This window comes from Neovison vison, chromosome 1 (genome assembly GCF_020171115.1).
Source record: "Neovison vison isolate M4711 chromosome 1, ASM_NN_V1, whole genome shotgun sequence".
Classification (NCBI taxonomy): Eukaryota; Metazoa; Chordata; class Mammalia; order Carnivora; family Mustelidae; genus Neogale; species Neogale vison.
The window spans coordinates 60,041,019-60,057,778 of NC_058091.1; the positions used below are offsets into that span (position 1 = coordinate 60,041,019).

General features: G+C 38.1%; 1 protein-coding gene across 5 annotated transcripts in view; it reads right to left on the minus strand.

The window, feature by feature from the left end:
- Positions 1-2,194: 2,194 nt before the first annotated feature.
- Positions 2,195-16,760, minus strand: part of ADGRG6 (adhesion G protein-coupled receptor G6) — a 136,660-nt gene continuing 122,094 nt past the window's right edge. For 3 of the 5 annotated variants that reach the window (XM_044247673.1, XM_044247654.1, XM_044247663.1), the window contains 3 exons: positions 11,218-11,319; positions 10,420-10,572; positions 2,195-5,113 (listed from right to left, as the gene is read on the minus strand). In XM_044247673.1, the coding sequence (XP_044103608.1) occupies positions 4,935-5,113; positions 10,420-10,572; positions 11,218-11,319 (434 nt within the window). In that variant the 3' untranslated portion in view covers positions 2,195-4,934. Of the gene's footprint in view, positions 5,114-7,806; positions 7,853-10,419; positions 10,573-11,217; positions 11,320-16,760 lie in introns of all 5 variants that reach the window. The other 2 variants (XM_044247691.1, XM_044247682.1) reach the window with 1 other exon arrangement.

The window sequence follows — 16,760 nt, forward strand, 5'->3', positions numbered from 1 at the left end:
CATCACTGTTTTAAGTACAATGACCTTGCACCTACCTACCTAGTAATGTGGGCCGGCGGCCCCTTGGGAAGCCTAGCGGCAGGTGATATCACTCCCAAGACCTGCGAGCCCGGACCCCATTCTTCGGATCGCCTCGCTCTTCTGTCAACTTCTCAAAAGGCTTCCTCATTCCTCTAGTCCGAGACCTCTGCCTTCTAATTATGCTTCTGTGGTCACCATCTTGAAGTCTCCTTGCACTGAGGATTCTGCTCCTTCCCTGCCTGTAACCTGTATGTCTCCCCTGTGCCTGCCCCAGCCACACGCCCCTCTCTTAAGCTGTGACCTGGACTCGGCTTCCCTCTGCTTCCACACCCCACAGTCATGCCTTCCTTACCTGTGCTCCACTCCCTGCTGTGGACTTCCCGAGCACCAGGCCTGGAACGACTCTCCTTACTCTCAGGAGAGGCCTATCAGAATCTCAGAAATTCGAAGACCCCACGGTCAGTAATCTGCTGTGGGCCCATAGCTTCTGTCTGACGTTCTGGAAACTCTCATTGGAATCTCATGACATGGATCCCATCCTTGCAATGACTTCCTTCACGAGGATGCCGGCTCTTTGAGGAAGGCCTCGAGACCCTCCCATGTAGAAGAATGAACAGAGACCTACGGATTTACGTTTGGACCCACTCTCACTTCCTCTGCGGCCACAATAGGTTACTTAGCAACTTCAATCAACAATGACCCAAAAAGAAGATTAAAACAATAACCCCTCCTAGAATTCTGCCAGAAAATAGGAGAGAGAGCAAAGAAGTATCTTGTACCCAAGTATGTTTGTAGATTTGATCTTTTTTTTTTTCTTTTTAAAGATTTTATTTGTTTATGGGGGGAGAGAGAGCGAGCACAGGCAGGCAGAATGGCAGGCAGAGGCAGAGGGAGAAGCAGGCTCCCTGCCGAGCAAGGAGCCTGATGTGGGACTCGATCCCAGGACGCTGAGATCATGACCCAAGCCGAAGGCAGCTGCTTAACCAACTGAGCCACCCAGGTGTTTTTCCCCCCCACCCCCTCAAGTCCAAATTACCCAGTTTGGCGTGAGGCTGCCTATGGTAATAAAACAAGTCATCCCCCCACCCAATTTTTGTGTTTCTGACAGGCTATAGAATATAAATGCAAAATTTGAATATTTCACATTTGTTCTCATTTTTCTCTAGGTTGGCAGGAAAAGAAGAGCGTTACTTTACTCTTCCTTAAAATGAAGAGAGAGGTCAGTTAGAAGAAAGGGTGGGAGGAGGAGGAGGAGAGCAAAAGGGAGGAAAGGAGGGACGTGTGGGCAGGAGGCAGGGAGGGAGAGAGGCCTTAAATGCCTTTATATAAGGAAATTAGAATGTTATTCAACGGCAAACACAGAAATGCTTCCCAAACACTGCATGTGTAAAGTCCAATTCCTCTAGATTTCACAAGATTGCAAACACAGGTCCGCCAGCGCCAGCGAATCAAATCAGTGTTTCCCATCCACTCGCCCCAGCCACTCCCCAGGCTTTCTGAAGTAACGGGCTTGTGTATGAGTGTAGATGAATCGGAGCAACCGCTTGCCCGTTTTCTTAACATGGCTTGGCCGGGAGTTGTGAACATTGGCTCGGAAGACCCGATTTCACAGTGACCAGCTAACACGCCTCACAACTTAGCACTGAGTAGGGCTGGGAGCCAAATTGGCCTTGGCTCTCTGCAGAAGAGAGAGCCTCAATAACCACAGAAAAGGAACATGGGGAGGTTCTGTTCTAATCATGCAAGTAAGCTGGCTAAATTCTGTCATTTTCTAAGCTTTCCACCATGAAAACAGCAGCTATAAATATGAGAAAACATCTCAAGACCTCACTCCATGTTATATTACTGACTTGGTTCTCTTTTTGAGATGCTGAAGATATTCTCAAAAAGGAACCTACATTACTTCTACACACAGGAAGATTTTCTTAAAAAAAGATTTTCTTAAGGAAGATTTTCTTAAGAAAATCCAAGAACTTCAAAATGCATTAATCCCCAGTGAGCTGGATCTTCGTAATATATTCATTCTTAGTGTTTGGGCAAAGTAACGCCTTCTTAGTGTTTGGGCAAAGTAACGCCTTGTCACTAGCTTAATTGGTGGCAGATTATTTTCCAGTTGTCCAGCGATCTTTTCCTATTTAGGAGTCAGAAATAAAAATACTCACTCATAAAGGAATTGAATAACCTGGAACACGAACAACATAAGTATTTATTTGAAAAACATTCTCCATTTAAGTAAAATGACAAATCAGTTACAGTAACTTCTTACTACTAATTCTAATTTGCACTCACAGTCACTTTTATTCATCATATTCAAAGATATTACTACAGAAAACTATTTCACAAAGTAGGAAAAAATATATACAGTCTCTCCAATAGAAAGTTAATTAAAATAACAAATCCAGGCAATATAAAGCTAAGATATGAAACAAGCTGGCACTTATACAAATAAATAAATATGTACAAAAGAGTCTATACCAACAATGGACAAAGAAAAGCTTCACAATGCAAGGAACAATGGTAAGAAGACAAAGTGTCTCAGAACCCTAGACTAAGACTAACATAATGTAGTTAAAAAAGATGAAAAGGAAGAAAAAAATAAGAAACACCAGGGAATATGAATTGGTATTACTCCCAAGGTTAGGCTAAATGAAGTTTTGGCTCTACAGCTAAATTCCTACAATTCTTCTCTGAGGGAACCCACTGAAGGCGAGACGCCCATGCTTGGAACTGAGGGTAGAATGTGGCTCAGTCTTTTAAATCCATCTGCAAATGTTTTTATTCAACTGCTTCTTTATTTCTCCTTACCTGATTGATGGAAATTTTGAAAGCGGAGTTGACACTGTTGTCAGTGATGAAAAAAAGAAAATGTTTTCCCTGGTCTGAATGAACAGGAGTAGAAGTGAAAGCCATTTTGGAAGCTATCTCTTAAATACTACCAACTAATTATGCACTTCGGGTAGAAATCTCACAGTAGAAAAATAATGACATTCTCTCATGAATCTCTAAGACTTGGGGGAAAGTATATGAAGATTCAGTGATGATTTAAGACTAATTTTTATCTACATGTAACCTCTGCCGAATAAGCAGCCTATTAATAATACGCCTGTAGCAAAGGATCTGGCTCTACTTCAGTGAATCTTAGTGACCTTGAGGCTTATTATCCTTTCCTACTATATATACTCCTCCCCTGTGAAAGTCAAGCGGGGTAAGGCTCATGTCTCCCAGGCCTGGTCCAGACTGCTGCAAAATGAAATGGTAACAAAATCCCATCACCATATTACCTTATCACCCACTTAAGTCTGGCAAATAGCTTTATGAATGAAGATCAGCAAAAGGTGAGAGATCCCTTGGACACTGCATAGCCTGAAGCTCTCTTAGGTCTCAGACCTAGAGCTACCTGCTTTTTGCACAGAAAGACCCCCAGGTGCTCAGTTCTAGCTTTTGTCTTCAAGCAGACTGGCACTACCAGAAGGCTCTGTCTTCTCATCACGCAGGCTAATGTCTCCCAGAACCTGATACTTCCCGGATAACCCAGAGCAAATATAAAAGTACCACACGTACTAAGACCAATTTCTAAAGACCTAAATACAACTCCATCATCTAAGAGTAATTTAAAAGTCCTCTCTAACACATTCACTAGGAAGCAGGTCACTTAGGGCAGTTTGAAATTTAGGTAAACTACCTAATATGCAGGCCTCGTACACAGAAACCTAATTTATTTATCTATCTTGCCAGACATTCTCTGGCTCTTATAATCCGAGGACTCACGTACAAATGGTTTTTAGACTAACAACTGCAGACCCACATGTTTATAAAGTATTTTGACTAAAACAAGTCACCCATATGTCTCAGTTTATATTCTTTGAAACAAAACACTTGAAAAGGAAGTAAAGAGGATTTCCAATTGTGCAAATGGAAATGTCTTAAAGTCTCTAGAGCAAGGACAGGACCACAGAGTCTCAAGGACTGTATTTTCTAAAAGGGAGAGACTATTATACACAGTATGTCTAAAGGAAATCCTCATTCCTCCCATGAGTCTATAGGCTCAACAGACAGTAGAGGAGCAAAACCAGAGGTCTAATGGATTCATTCTCAGCAGGTAGTTGGAAGTCCACTTTAATACAATCTCAACATTATACGTCATTCAAATGTATGGGACGAAATTCTAATTTATGATGATGTTTACATTTAACCTTATGTCTTGAGTATGGTAAGTGAAATAGTAGAAATTTACAAGGCCTCCTACTAACGGAGTCAAAATTTTGGAAATTCTTTCTCAAGCATTTTAATGTTCTGAAGGTGAAATAGTTGGTATAAAAAGAATGAATTCCTTTCTTATCCTTGGGTCAGATATTAAGCATTCTTTTGTATCTGTGGTTGAAAATTTATGGAAAGTGAAGAAATGCTACTGCATTCATAGACACTAGCACTGAGAAGGGACTTGTGGGCATCCAAATAGTTAGGACTATTGCTATGCTTTTCATTGTTGAGAAAGATGATGTAGCAAATGGCCATATCTAAACCCTAATAGTGTGGCGTGAATGAGCTCCGAGCTATGCTTGCCCCTTCCTCTGTTCCTCCCTTGTCCACCGACTTTAATGTCCCCCACCTCCCTGAGTTCTAATTAGTCCAAACCAATTACAGATTTAAAAAAATCATATCCCCTGTGGCTACTGGGTCATGTTGCTCTCAGTACTAAAGTTTTAGTGATGATCAAAATGCTCGCATGGAAGAAATGCACTGAAAAGACAGATATTTTAAATTTCACAAAAGCCTTCTTAACAAAGTACATTCCTCATACATGTATATCCAGTTACCAAGGTCACAGCACGTTCCTGTGTGCTCGTCACAGTTTTCACTGCTGCAGAGCTTCATGTCACGTAGAAGGATTCTTCTCTGGCATACTAACCACATTAAAACTTTGTGCTGTGGCTGAAGTTGTCTGACATGATAATATTTTTATAGAAGTTATCTGAATGAGCATTGCAGTAACCTTTGACCTTATCAATGACCTGGTGGACAGGGATGATTGATGTTTGTTCTCCATCAGCACGGGTCAATTTTGACAAGGATTTGTCCGTGGAAGCGCTGTCTGCAAGAAATGATACCAGAAATTAGACTGCGAGATGAGGTGATGTGCCTAAGGGCCACCAAAATGGACATTATTTTGCACATCCAAGTACACCAAGGAAATGAAGGCCTGTTCTTTCTTAGGTTAGGTAATAGGCAGCACTAACATTTCATGCTTCTCATCTTCAAAGTGCATGTCTATGCATGATTAAATATTAATTTGCCTCCTAGTAATGTCTGTTGGAATTTGTTTCAAGAAATGTTCCTGGCATTTTTCAAAGGGTCAATGAATAGAATAATCAGAAAATTGCCACAAAAATAAAATGTGGCAGGTAACTCAAAAGAAGTAGGGACAGATTATATAGCAAATAAATTAAAAAAGGCCAAAATATCTATGAAAGAAATGTCTGATGTCTAAGATAAGATTTCAGAATAATACAGTGTGGGGGAAATGGGTAGGTGACCATAAACTGATAGGTACATTACACTATCCTCTCTACTTTTTATATATGTTTACCACATTCCATAATAAAAACTTTTACGACACATAATCTGAACTATGTTGAAGAATAAAGTGAATGAAAGTGAACATGAAAGGATATTTTGAACACATTTCTCCATAGTTTTTAACTTATAAAAAATGATTGGAATAAAAAAGTAATCTTTTCTTGGGGCACCTAGGTGGCTCAGTGGGTTAAATCCTCTGCCTTCAGCTCAGGTTGTGATCCCAGAGCCCGGGATCAAGCCCTGCATCGGGCTCTCTGCTCAGCAGGTAGCCTGCTTCCTCCTTTCTCTCTGCCTACCTCTCTGCCTACTTCTGATCTCTGTCTGCCAAATAAATAAATAAAATCTTTTAAAAAAAAAGTAATCTTTTCTTAATTATTTCTAAATTATAGAAATCAAAATTATCAGAAATATTTACATATGTATTTTTATTATCTATGCTACTTTCTCAGAATGATGTTATTGTTGATGGCAATAATATCAGAGCAATCGATGGTGACAGAGGATTGCTAAATACATTTCTGTTCCGAATTTCTCAATATTATTTATTTGTTTATTTATTTATTTATTAGTTTTAATTTCAATTCCAGTTAGTTAATACACAGTGTAATATTAGTTTCAGGTGTGAAATTTAGTGATTCAATGCTCAATACTATATATATTTAAGTACTATCTCCCTAGTGCCAAAACCTTTCTAAAATTGGTTCAGATAGTAGTCTAAAACTCACGTAAGCCCTATTATCTACAAATTCATATGGCTGTCTTTATGTACCCTATGAATATTTTGTAAGTATCAGCTATTTTCCCCTCCCCAACACACTTTGGAGAAAAATTATAACCTAAAATAAACACAGGGATCTCACACCAATGAAGGAGCAAATGTGACCTTTGATGAAGTATTCCATTCCCTACATTGTATATTCTCTATTAATTGTGGAAAAGACAAAACCTCTATCATGAAAAATTCCTTCCAGGAATAATGGCTCCAAATTTGGAATATTCATTGCGGCCATTTTTCGGCTCTGTGTAAGTTGCCCCAACATGTGACATAACATGAAAAATCCATCAGTAATTGGTAAAAGCCATCATCGCTCCATCTGTTGTCTTTGGAAATGACTCAAATTATTCAAATGCTGTCTTGTGTGGAGGGAGACACTAAATAAAATGAAGACTAAAAGAGGAAATGGTGTGTCCATCCCATACTAAAGGAAGAAAGAGAGAACAGATGGCTCATGGGAAGAATGGCAGGTTGAAGCATGGCAGAATGATTACATCCCAGGACTGGTGAGGAAAGGAGTAGGAAGTCATTGTAGAAAGGCTCCCCCCCTCTCTATTTAGCTTTCAGCAAGCTGATTGATCCTGCGCTTCCTTCAGTTCATATAGTCACTAGCCATTGGTTTTCTACTGAGGATTTTTCTATTAATGTAAACATCAGTAACAAGTAATTTGTGCTTGATGTTTTTAGAAAAACCACACATCCTCAAAGAAGCTTCAAGGATACACTCATTCTGCTTCATTGACAACTTCCAGGAGCATGGGCCTTTGAGATATTTTTGACCAGCTCCTTTCCAAATATGTGATCCAATTTTCTGGGTCTTACAGTCAATAAAGTAGAATTGTGAGCAAGGGCTGTATTTCAACATGTATGCTATTCCCAGTCCTCTGGTTAGACATTACATCATTAACAATAGAGATTTTGGTTATAGCTGCAAGTTTGAAAACCAGGGGCTAGGGAAATGAACTATTATTTGACCTATGCTGAAATATCAAGCAGGTAAAAATCTTCAAAAAGCAGGCTTTGAATTGACAACTTCTCCATTATGACTTCTATGAATGTACCATGACATAGCCAGTAATTCATAAGAGCAGTGGAAAAGTAAAGAATTTTACTCTCTTCTATAACAAACTTCTCAAGTACTACTATCTCTTCATTATTTTACATGCTACATGACCCATTAACTCTAGAGCATGGTACATTTCCTAGAAGGAGCAGCTTGCAGACACCCACATGCAGAGAAGAACCAGCATAGCACACAACCATTCGAAATTCCAGAAATTCCAGCTCAATGAAGGAATGTCATTGTGCTAGCTGAGTATTGTAAAGAACAAGCAATTTTGCTGGTGCGGCAAGAATCTTAGTTTAATCCATGCAAATATTCTTTTATTACCTTGCAAAAAATTCATGCATTCAAAAAAGTAATAAATGTTTACCTGAATGATCCACTTTTGCTGAAGGAATGCTCTTAGAAGACATTATCTACACCATAAACATATGAATTTCTAGATCAATTTCAAGAAATAAATCAACTAGATATCCAAGATGATACGCAGTGAATTTTTGCATACTCCAAGGGACCCAGTACACCAGCACTCACACTGAGAACTGGTTAGGTAGCTAAAGGCCATTGGGTATATCAGTTGAAAGGAAACCTTAAGTTATTACGTCACAGAAGTAATGTCATATAGCTGACTTATGCTAGTTGACAAGAACTCATTTAACCCCAAGGTTTTTATTATGGGAAACAGAAAAACAATAATGCATCCCTTTAAAAACAAAAACAAAAACAAAAACAAAAACATGCACAACACTTTGAAATAGCAAAGTTTTTCTTTGGCACCTCCATTTCTGTATTTCCTTTTATCTTTTGGTCGATTTTCCCCATAATTCTTAATATGCTTAAATATTTCATTAAGACTTCCAAAATGCCCCCTGTTCCAAATGATATACTTTGTTATCTTTTCTCCCCTTCTTAAGAGTGGCATTTTTTTGGCTAGCTATCCTCAGCTGTATTAAGAGGAAAACAATTTAGTTGGTCTAATCCCCATTCCTTCATAACTGATATACAATGCACTATTTGCATTTTAGAAGGGCAGGCAAAATGAGTAATTTTTTTTCTTATAAATGGGATTGCTTTAATTTCTCTTTCTGCCACCTCATTATTAGTGTATAGAAATTCAACAGATTCTAGTATATTAGTGTTGTATCCTACAACATTACTGAAATTCCTTTATCATTTCTAGTAGTCATATGATAAAATCTTTAGGGTTTTCTGAATATAATATCATGTCCTCTGCAAATAGTGAATATTTTACTTCTTCCTTACCAATGTGGATCCTTTTTCTTTTTCTTATATGACTGCTATGGCTAGGTCTTCCAAAAATATGTTGAATAAAAGTGGTGAGAGTGGACATCCTTGTTCCTGATCTTAGAGGAAAAACTCTCAGTTTTCACCACTGAGTATGATGTTACCTGTGAGTTTTTCATATATGACTTAATTATGCTGAAGTATGTTCCTTCTAAATCCTACTTTGTTTTTACCATGAATGAATGTTGTATTTTGTTGGGTCCTTTTTCTGCATCTATGGAGATGATCATACAAACATCTAATTTTATAAATAATGTGAAAAATTCATTCATTATAAGTAAAAGATATTTTGTGCCAGGGAACTACCAACTAGGTAGGATAATCTATCTCGGACTATACACCTGTCATCAATTTTCTTACTCAGGTATTTAAAGAAGGGATGCACAGACCTCTTAATTTTAGGCAGAATTATTTGTGTGCAGGACTCAGAGGTTGCATCTTATACTGGAAGGGAGTCCACAGCTTTCATTTGTTCTTGTAAGTGTTCTCTACTACAAGAAATGTTTAGAACTACTATCCTAAGCTGCTCTAAATTTTCAGGTCTTTAATTAATTTTGTAATTAACAAACTCTCCAAATGATCAAACATTTTTCCAGAGAGCTATCTTGAATCTGAGGCAGTGACCATTCCAGTGGCAAGTTATGGACTGTGGTGCAAGCAGGGACATGTAAAATGATTCAAATGTACATAAGGGTCATTTGAAATCTAAGTGTTTGCAATATGAACATTTACAGATACATTACACAACATGCTTCTTATTTGCAAAAAGCCAAATATGAATCTCTTCAGTGTCATTCCCCTCTGCTTATGTTTAATAACTAAACCAATTCAAAATTAAGTTATTTCCATTATCCTTTTAGAAGATCTTTAATCAGGAATGTGCTGGTGTTAAGTGTGGACAGCTGTTTGCCTGGAGCATAATTAGTATTTCAAAATAGCAATTGTGCTTTTTTCCTTTGAAATTATTAAAAGATTGCAACTTTCCACACCACTCACTGGCTATCAAGTACGGCAAAAGAATCTTCATTTCTACATTGTCTTCAGGATTATTCACACACATGCTTCGTGTCAGAACCTGTGGTCACTGTAAATATCATGACAGTCCAGAAGATGAACAAAGACATGATGTTTCTCACCATCTTGTATCACTTGCCAAATATGATGCTCTCTGTTCTGTCATATTTAATCAGCAATTGGCAATAACACTTCCAATGGTTAAGGACTTAAGCCTTAAATGTAATATATCCTGTATAGTGTTTCCACCTGTTCCCATGTCAACTTGCCAATTAACTTTCATAGTAAGTTATAAATCATGAAATACACAGTATTATGAATAATTGCAACTCAGTTTCTGTATTCTTAAAATAAAAACATAACTTTTTAAATACAGTATTTTTGAAAAGAAAACAGGTTTAAAGCAAACTAAATAATAATAATACTCAGAGCTAATACTATTATGGCTCGATTTTGGTTATAAAACTTAAAAAACTTAAAAAAAAGACAAAAACGTCCATAAAAGTGTTGGATAAAGTCTTCAAAGAGATTGTGATTTTCATAAATCTAACATAAGCACCCTAAAGGGCACTGTTATATATCAATCTTCATGATATGCCAATTGTAATATAAAGATGGTGAGAAATGGACCAAAGAACATTTTACTACTGTTAGAGTGACTCACCAGTGTGGCTATTCCTTTTGAAGTAAGTAGTAGAGCTGGATTTAGATTTGGATGTAAGATATGTTGAGTTGGACCCAATGGAGCTTGAGGACAAAGATTTTCCTAAGTTATCAGAACTTTTCTTAATGATATTGGTGGCTGTCTTGCTCCAGTCTGAAAGAAAGAACATGTCTTCATGAATGTGTTTTAGGGGGCATATGTTCTACTATGAAGAATCACCACTGCATTATTTAAGTAATTTAGCCAAAGCACTCAATCTTGTATATGCCAGCAAAGGGCTCAGCGAAGAGACTGGCATATGAACAATAATAAAATGAAGAAGTAAGCTTCAAACTTTGACCTGTAACACATATTGTTTAAGATCCTACTTCAATTTTGTAAGGGTGAGAGGTAATTATTGCCAAAAAGAAGTAATGCTATTCTTCAAGTATTTTTATGCAAAGAAAAATGTCTTTGCGTTATAATGTGATCAAAGGCCTCAAAAACATGGAAAGGAGCAGGTGGTATGGTGGAACCTCTGGATACCTGAGTTGTCAAATTGGACATAAAACCTTGAACAACTCAGTCACCTAGCTGGAATTCACGCTTCTCTGTAGAATAGAAGGGTCAGGCCCAGACTCCTCAGATAGCTTGCAGTCCTCGTATTCCAAGATTCCAACTAAGCATCTTCACGGGCACCACCTTTACAATGTGCTACCACTGAGACTGCATTGCTCTAACAACGGAAGGCCAGATGATGAAGGTTTCTGACTACGCTCCTCTTAGGTATAAAAACCAGTGACCAACATGCCCCTTTACCTGAGTTGTCTGCTAACCGAAATCTCCCACAGCAGAGATGCCGCCTCCACTGTTTCTGAACATTCTCCTTCATAGCACAGTGGAAAATAAATATAAATAAGCCTGGAACAGAAGAAAATATAAACATTTAAGCCAATAGACACATTCTTAAAAATAAATCTTGTGAAACACATGGATTCATTTTAAGTTTTGTTTTGTTTTTCTTTTTGGTTTTTTTTTTAGCGTCTGAGTCACTGAGAAACAAGATCTTAAGGGATCTTGAAGTATGTAGATGTTTTAATCTTTTAGAACAGAATAGGAAGGCTCGAATAAAACTCGAATAATTATACATATCTGATTCTGTCTTTGTCTGTTCTATTCAGCAATTATTATAACTTGGCCTAAAAGTTAAGCTGAAATGGGCAATTTTCAATTTAAGAGGCGTTTAATACTTCTCCTATGTTTGTTTTAAAATTCTGTAAAAGTTTCTAAAAAATCATAGGAAAAAAGAGAAAACTGAAAATATCTATAAGTTCAATTACAATTTGTATATTCTAAGCTATTTTATGTATATGTATTTTTATAAGTTTGGGCCACAGAAAAATGGTGTTTTTGTGGGTCAAAACAGGCCAAAAATCAGCAAATTCATGCGGCTTTACCTAACTTGCTTTAGTTTTTCAACATTTTTAAAAGATTTTAGTCGTTTAATTTAGAGAGAGACTTGATTTATTTGAGAGAGAGCACAACCATGAGGGGCAGAGGGAGCAGGGGAGAGAATTTCAAGGAGACTCTATGCTTAACCGCATACATACCCAGTTACTCCCTGGCTTGCTTTATTTTCTATGGCTACACTGTCCCAGTAAGTACTCACCTTCTCCAGTCATGTGCTATGAGTGCCATATGCTATTTTTTACATTTGTCCCCATTTCCTTCTCTTCCCGCCACCACCACCAAATACAGGTCACCTTCTTTGGCTGTATCTCTCTACCTAGCAGCATCTCAAACACCTAATGTTCTCAACAGACATCCTCTTCATTACGACCCTCAAACCAACATCTCAAGTTCATTCTTGTCCAATACCATTTCAAAGGCTCCTCTTTCAAATCTTTCTGTAAGTGCTTCCTATCTGTCCCTCAGGTGTTAGATCAACTCTTCAAAGAGGCCATAACCAACTGTTTATTTCATTTTCATTTTACTTTAATGTTTTGGCTCTCGTCACACCCTTGCACATACTTTTGTCAGGGTACTAATCAATACCCGATATTCCGGTACTCCTCATTTATTTGTTTGCTTGGTTGTCTTGCTAGGAAATAATGAGCTCCAAGAGCACAGGGTATTTGTCATCCAGTGCTGTACTGGTCATTCTCAGAAGGATACCAGAAACTAAGCAGGAACTTCTTTCCATGAATGTTGAATGAATGAACAGAAAGCGTAATTAACTGCTCATCTATTTACAGGAGCTAACTGAATACTTACACATACATTCTAATGTGTTAAATGTATGTGGGGGTAGGGGATGAATGATAGGAGTAGAACACAAAGAAAGGAGCCACAGAATGTAAAGAAAATACAGAAGGCAAAAGTTTCTAACAAGTATGCAACCTAGTTGACTAGGTACTACCTTAGTAATATACCATGGTAACCAGAATATCTACAGAAGGGAGGGTCTTTTAGAGGGCACACGGTTTGAACTGAACCTGAAGAAAGCTTTGGCTAGGGAGGCAAGGGAAGTTTCCAAAAAGGATAATTCATTCGGTGACTACTAAGCACTGTTAGGCAGGAGGAACGGTTGTTTTAAGCTGGATATTCAAGGGTAAACAAAGTAGATGATCATTGCACTCATGAGGCAATGGATCTAGCCTGGGAAGATATAAAAGTAAAAAAAAAATACAGTATATTTAAGGGACATTAAGACTTTAAGGCTTATCTGCTCTTTTCAAATATGGAGTATTCATCAAGAAAACTGTAAATTACATTGTAGCATATACAACTGGAAAAGTGGGGAAAAATATTCAAAGGACTCTCTTTTGATGTGTGTCATTAAACTCAGAAAATTTGTCTAAGGTTATGCTTTTATGTTTCTATGCTTCAATATCTTAACTCAAAATGGTCTATAATTTAATTCCAGAATAAATTACATTATGAACTATTAGAAAAGGAGCATGCTGGATTGCTATATGATAGGCCCTGACCCCAGTGAAGGACCGTGGCTGATTCTCCTCTTCTGGGATTGGCTCCTTGGATCACCAGTGAGTGACATTCAGGAGGGACTTTATAAATTCCTATTGCTATCTCTGATCACTGATTTCAATAGATAGCTAACTTATTAAAAAATTCCTGGGAAATGCAAATGTATTTATCTCTAAGAGGTATAAATAAAACATACAATGACCTAAGTGAAGTAATATAGGTCATCAGCAATATTACCAATTTATTATTTTTATGATTAAATCATCCTCTGTATATTTATATAAGTAAAACTATTCTTTCACTTATTATATTATTTATTACTAATATTTTATTCTTAATAAAGTGGTTAGTAAAAGAAATATATCCTAGTGACCTAGTAATTTGTCCAAAATGATATCAGATAGGATAAGGAAGTTCTAATTTTAAAAGAAAGCTCTAACAAATATGAATCAGATTTTAAACAATGAATCAGAAAACACACACACACACACACACACACACACACACACACAGCTTATTGACGGCGCCTGTGCTGTGGGTAAGAAGGTGGCAGCTGGGTTGGGCAGGGAGAGCCAGAGAGAAGTGGCTACTTGCAGACCTGCCTGGCTTAGGCATGACAAGTCTCAGAGTAGGGGTAAGATTTCCTTCCACACTCCAAACCCTCAGAGTCAGCACCAGGAGGCTGACCCACCTTCCCAGGGAGTAGGAGAAGACCTCACTGGGTTTGGACCTCACCCTCACACTGACTGCTTGTCAAAACCTTCCCACACCTACAACCCCCGTTCCCTATGCAGTTAGCTTGATACAGACAATCCCTTTAATAGGTAAACATGCCTTTTGGTAGCACTGAACCAAGGTATATAAACAATCTGAATCAGTTAACAGATTCTCTGAAGTTTCTTCGAGGTGGTGGCAGCAAGGATCAAGGGGGCATGAAAGCCTGAGGATAGGTTAACACAAGTCATAGATGAAGGCAGCTGCTGGTGGAGGGAACAGAGCCCCTGCCGTGGGTTTACTCTATTTTTGTGAACTGGGGCAGAATTTTCAGGATTTGCTCTTAGAGTTATTTTTTGTCAGATCCTGAAAACCCAGGTAACCATGTGTTCTCAACACACTGTTTCACAAAGTCACGTAGAGGTGCTTGGAGAGATTACAAACTTCAATGAGAAACTTTCCTCCTCAGGCGTCACTCACTATAGGGCCTTGCACTGAGCAAATGATTTTCTTTTAGTGGAGAGCAGGAGGTGAAGTCGGATGTTGCTTCCTTTGTGTCACACTCAACAATTTTTATACATGTCATATCTATTTGAGGAAAAAAAAAAACTTCAGGGGTTATGTCTGGTGTTTTGAGGACACTGGGAGGGAAACAGTTCTTGGATTCACTTTGACATCCTTGCTGGGATGCTAAGATGGGCATTACTTTGAGGGACTGACACTGACCACAGTCACAGAGGAGGAGGTTAAAGATAAAACTGACTCAATAAAACAATTTTTTAGATTGTGCAGTGCTGTTCTAAATTATAATTACACAGCATTAGATGACAGGGCCTATTTTTAAGCAGCTGTATGTGCCAGTAAATCTAGAGGCATCCAGTAAGTTCAAGAGATGCTGGAATGTAAATTAGATTCAAAATCAGAACATCTCTTCTAAACTGCTATGATGGCAGTCATTGAAATGATCCCTCCCTCCAACTACGAACTGCGATGCTGTAAGACTAAAACTAAACGACAGGCACGAGAAATTAGAATTCTTAGGAGTTAATATATTTTTAAATGCCAAGGTATTAGGCTGATTCTTTAGCCATGAGATACATTTCCATTTTAAAGCAGAACAGAATTCTCATAATAGGTTATTTTACTATTCATAGTAACAAGCCCTTTCCGCGTGAATTTAAATTAGTCTGGCAATAAATATTATACAAAAATTCTGACAGGACAAAACATCCCTTTTACAGTTCAGCTGTGGGAAATGTGGTAGGTATGCACATCTGGAAGAACACACACACTCAGTATGGAGAGAAATTCTAAATACTTCGGGGAGGAGGTGGAGAAAATGCAGCAGGAGAGCCAAGGGAACTTGGAGGCCAAAGTGAGAAAACAGAGGGCTATTCCCTCCTCAGTTTTGAAGGTTTTTCCACTCCCCCTTCATCTATTTATAGGTCTTGGTGCCAGAAGCAGAGCTAAAAATCACAAAACCTTAAAGTTCTACACCGACATCCAAGAGAATCTGTTTGATTTCTCATCCCCATCTATGCTCCCTTTCTAGCAAATGTTTTCCCTTTGAGAATCATCCTATCAACCAGACAGCACCTCAAAGAGTATCTCCATACCACCTGGAAAAATATGCTCTTCTAGCTTTCTGGAAAGAGCTTTCAGCAGGGACCAGGATAATTGAACTAGACTCTTCATACTGACTTACAGCTTTATTTAACTGACCAGGGAGTAGAGAATATTGCTCATAAAAGTTGGAAGCTGAAATGGGTGAAAAGATTCAAGCAGAATTAAAACCTTTACTTCATCCTGACAGGCTAAATGCTAGTTCCATGAAACCTTGATAACTCACGAAACACAGCTCATGATGGTCTTACTTTGGTGAATTTTAGCCTGAAAACCAACCACTCTAATGAATCCAAGCCAAAATTCCTTAGCAATCATTTCTTTGACTTGATAACTGCTTTGGTTCTTTATTTTACCTGCATGAACCCAGATTCCATGGTGGAACAAGAATAAAAACAAAAACTTAAACATATTTTAAATGAATAGATTCCCAACACATCCTCTACCCACACATCCCCATCTCCTCCTTTTGCCACACCATCTTTCACTAACAAGAGGGACCTGCCCCCTTAAAAAACAAAAATCTAGATGAATATGTGAATTCAGTATGTTGTACTTCTCTGTAAATTTTGCCATTTTCTTTTCTTTTTCATTTATTTATTTTCAGCATAACAGTATTCATTATTTTTGCACCACACCCAGTGCTCCATGCAATCCGTGCCCTCTATAATACCCACCACCTGGTACCCTGACCTCTTACCCCCACGCCACTTCAAACCCCTCAGATTGTTTTTCAGAGTCCATAGTCTCTCGTGATTCACCTCCCCTTCCAATTTACCCCAACTCCCTTCTCCTTTTTAACTCTCCATGTCCTCCATGCTATTTGTTATGCTCCACAAATAAGTGAAACCATATGATAATTGACTCTCTCTGCTTGACTTATTTCACTTAGCATAATCTCTTCCAGTCCCATCCATGTTGCTACAAAAGTTGGGTATTCGTCCTTTCTGATGGAGGCATAATACTCCATAGTGTATATGGACCACATCTTCCTTATCCATTCATCCGTTGAAGGGCATCTTGGTTCTTTTCACAGT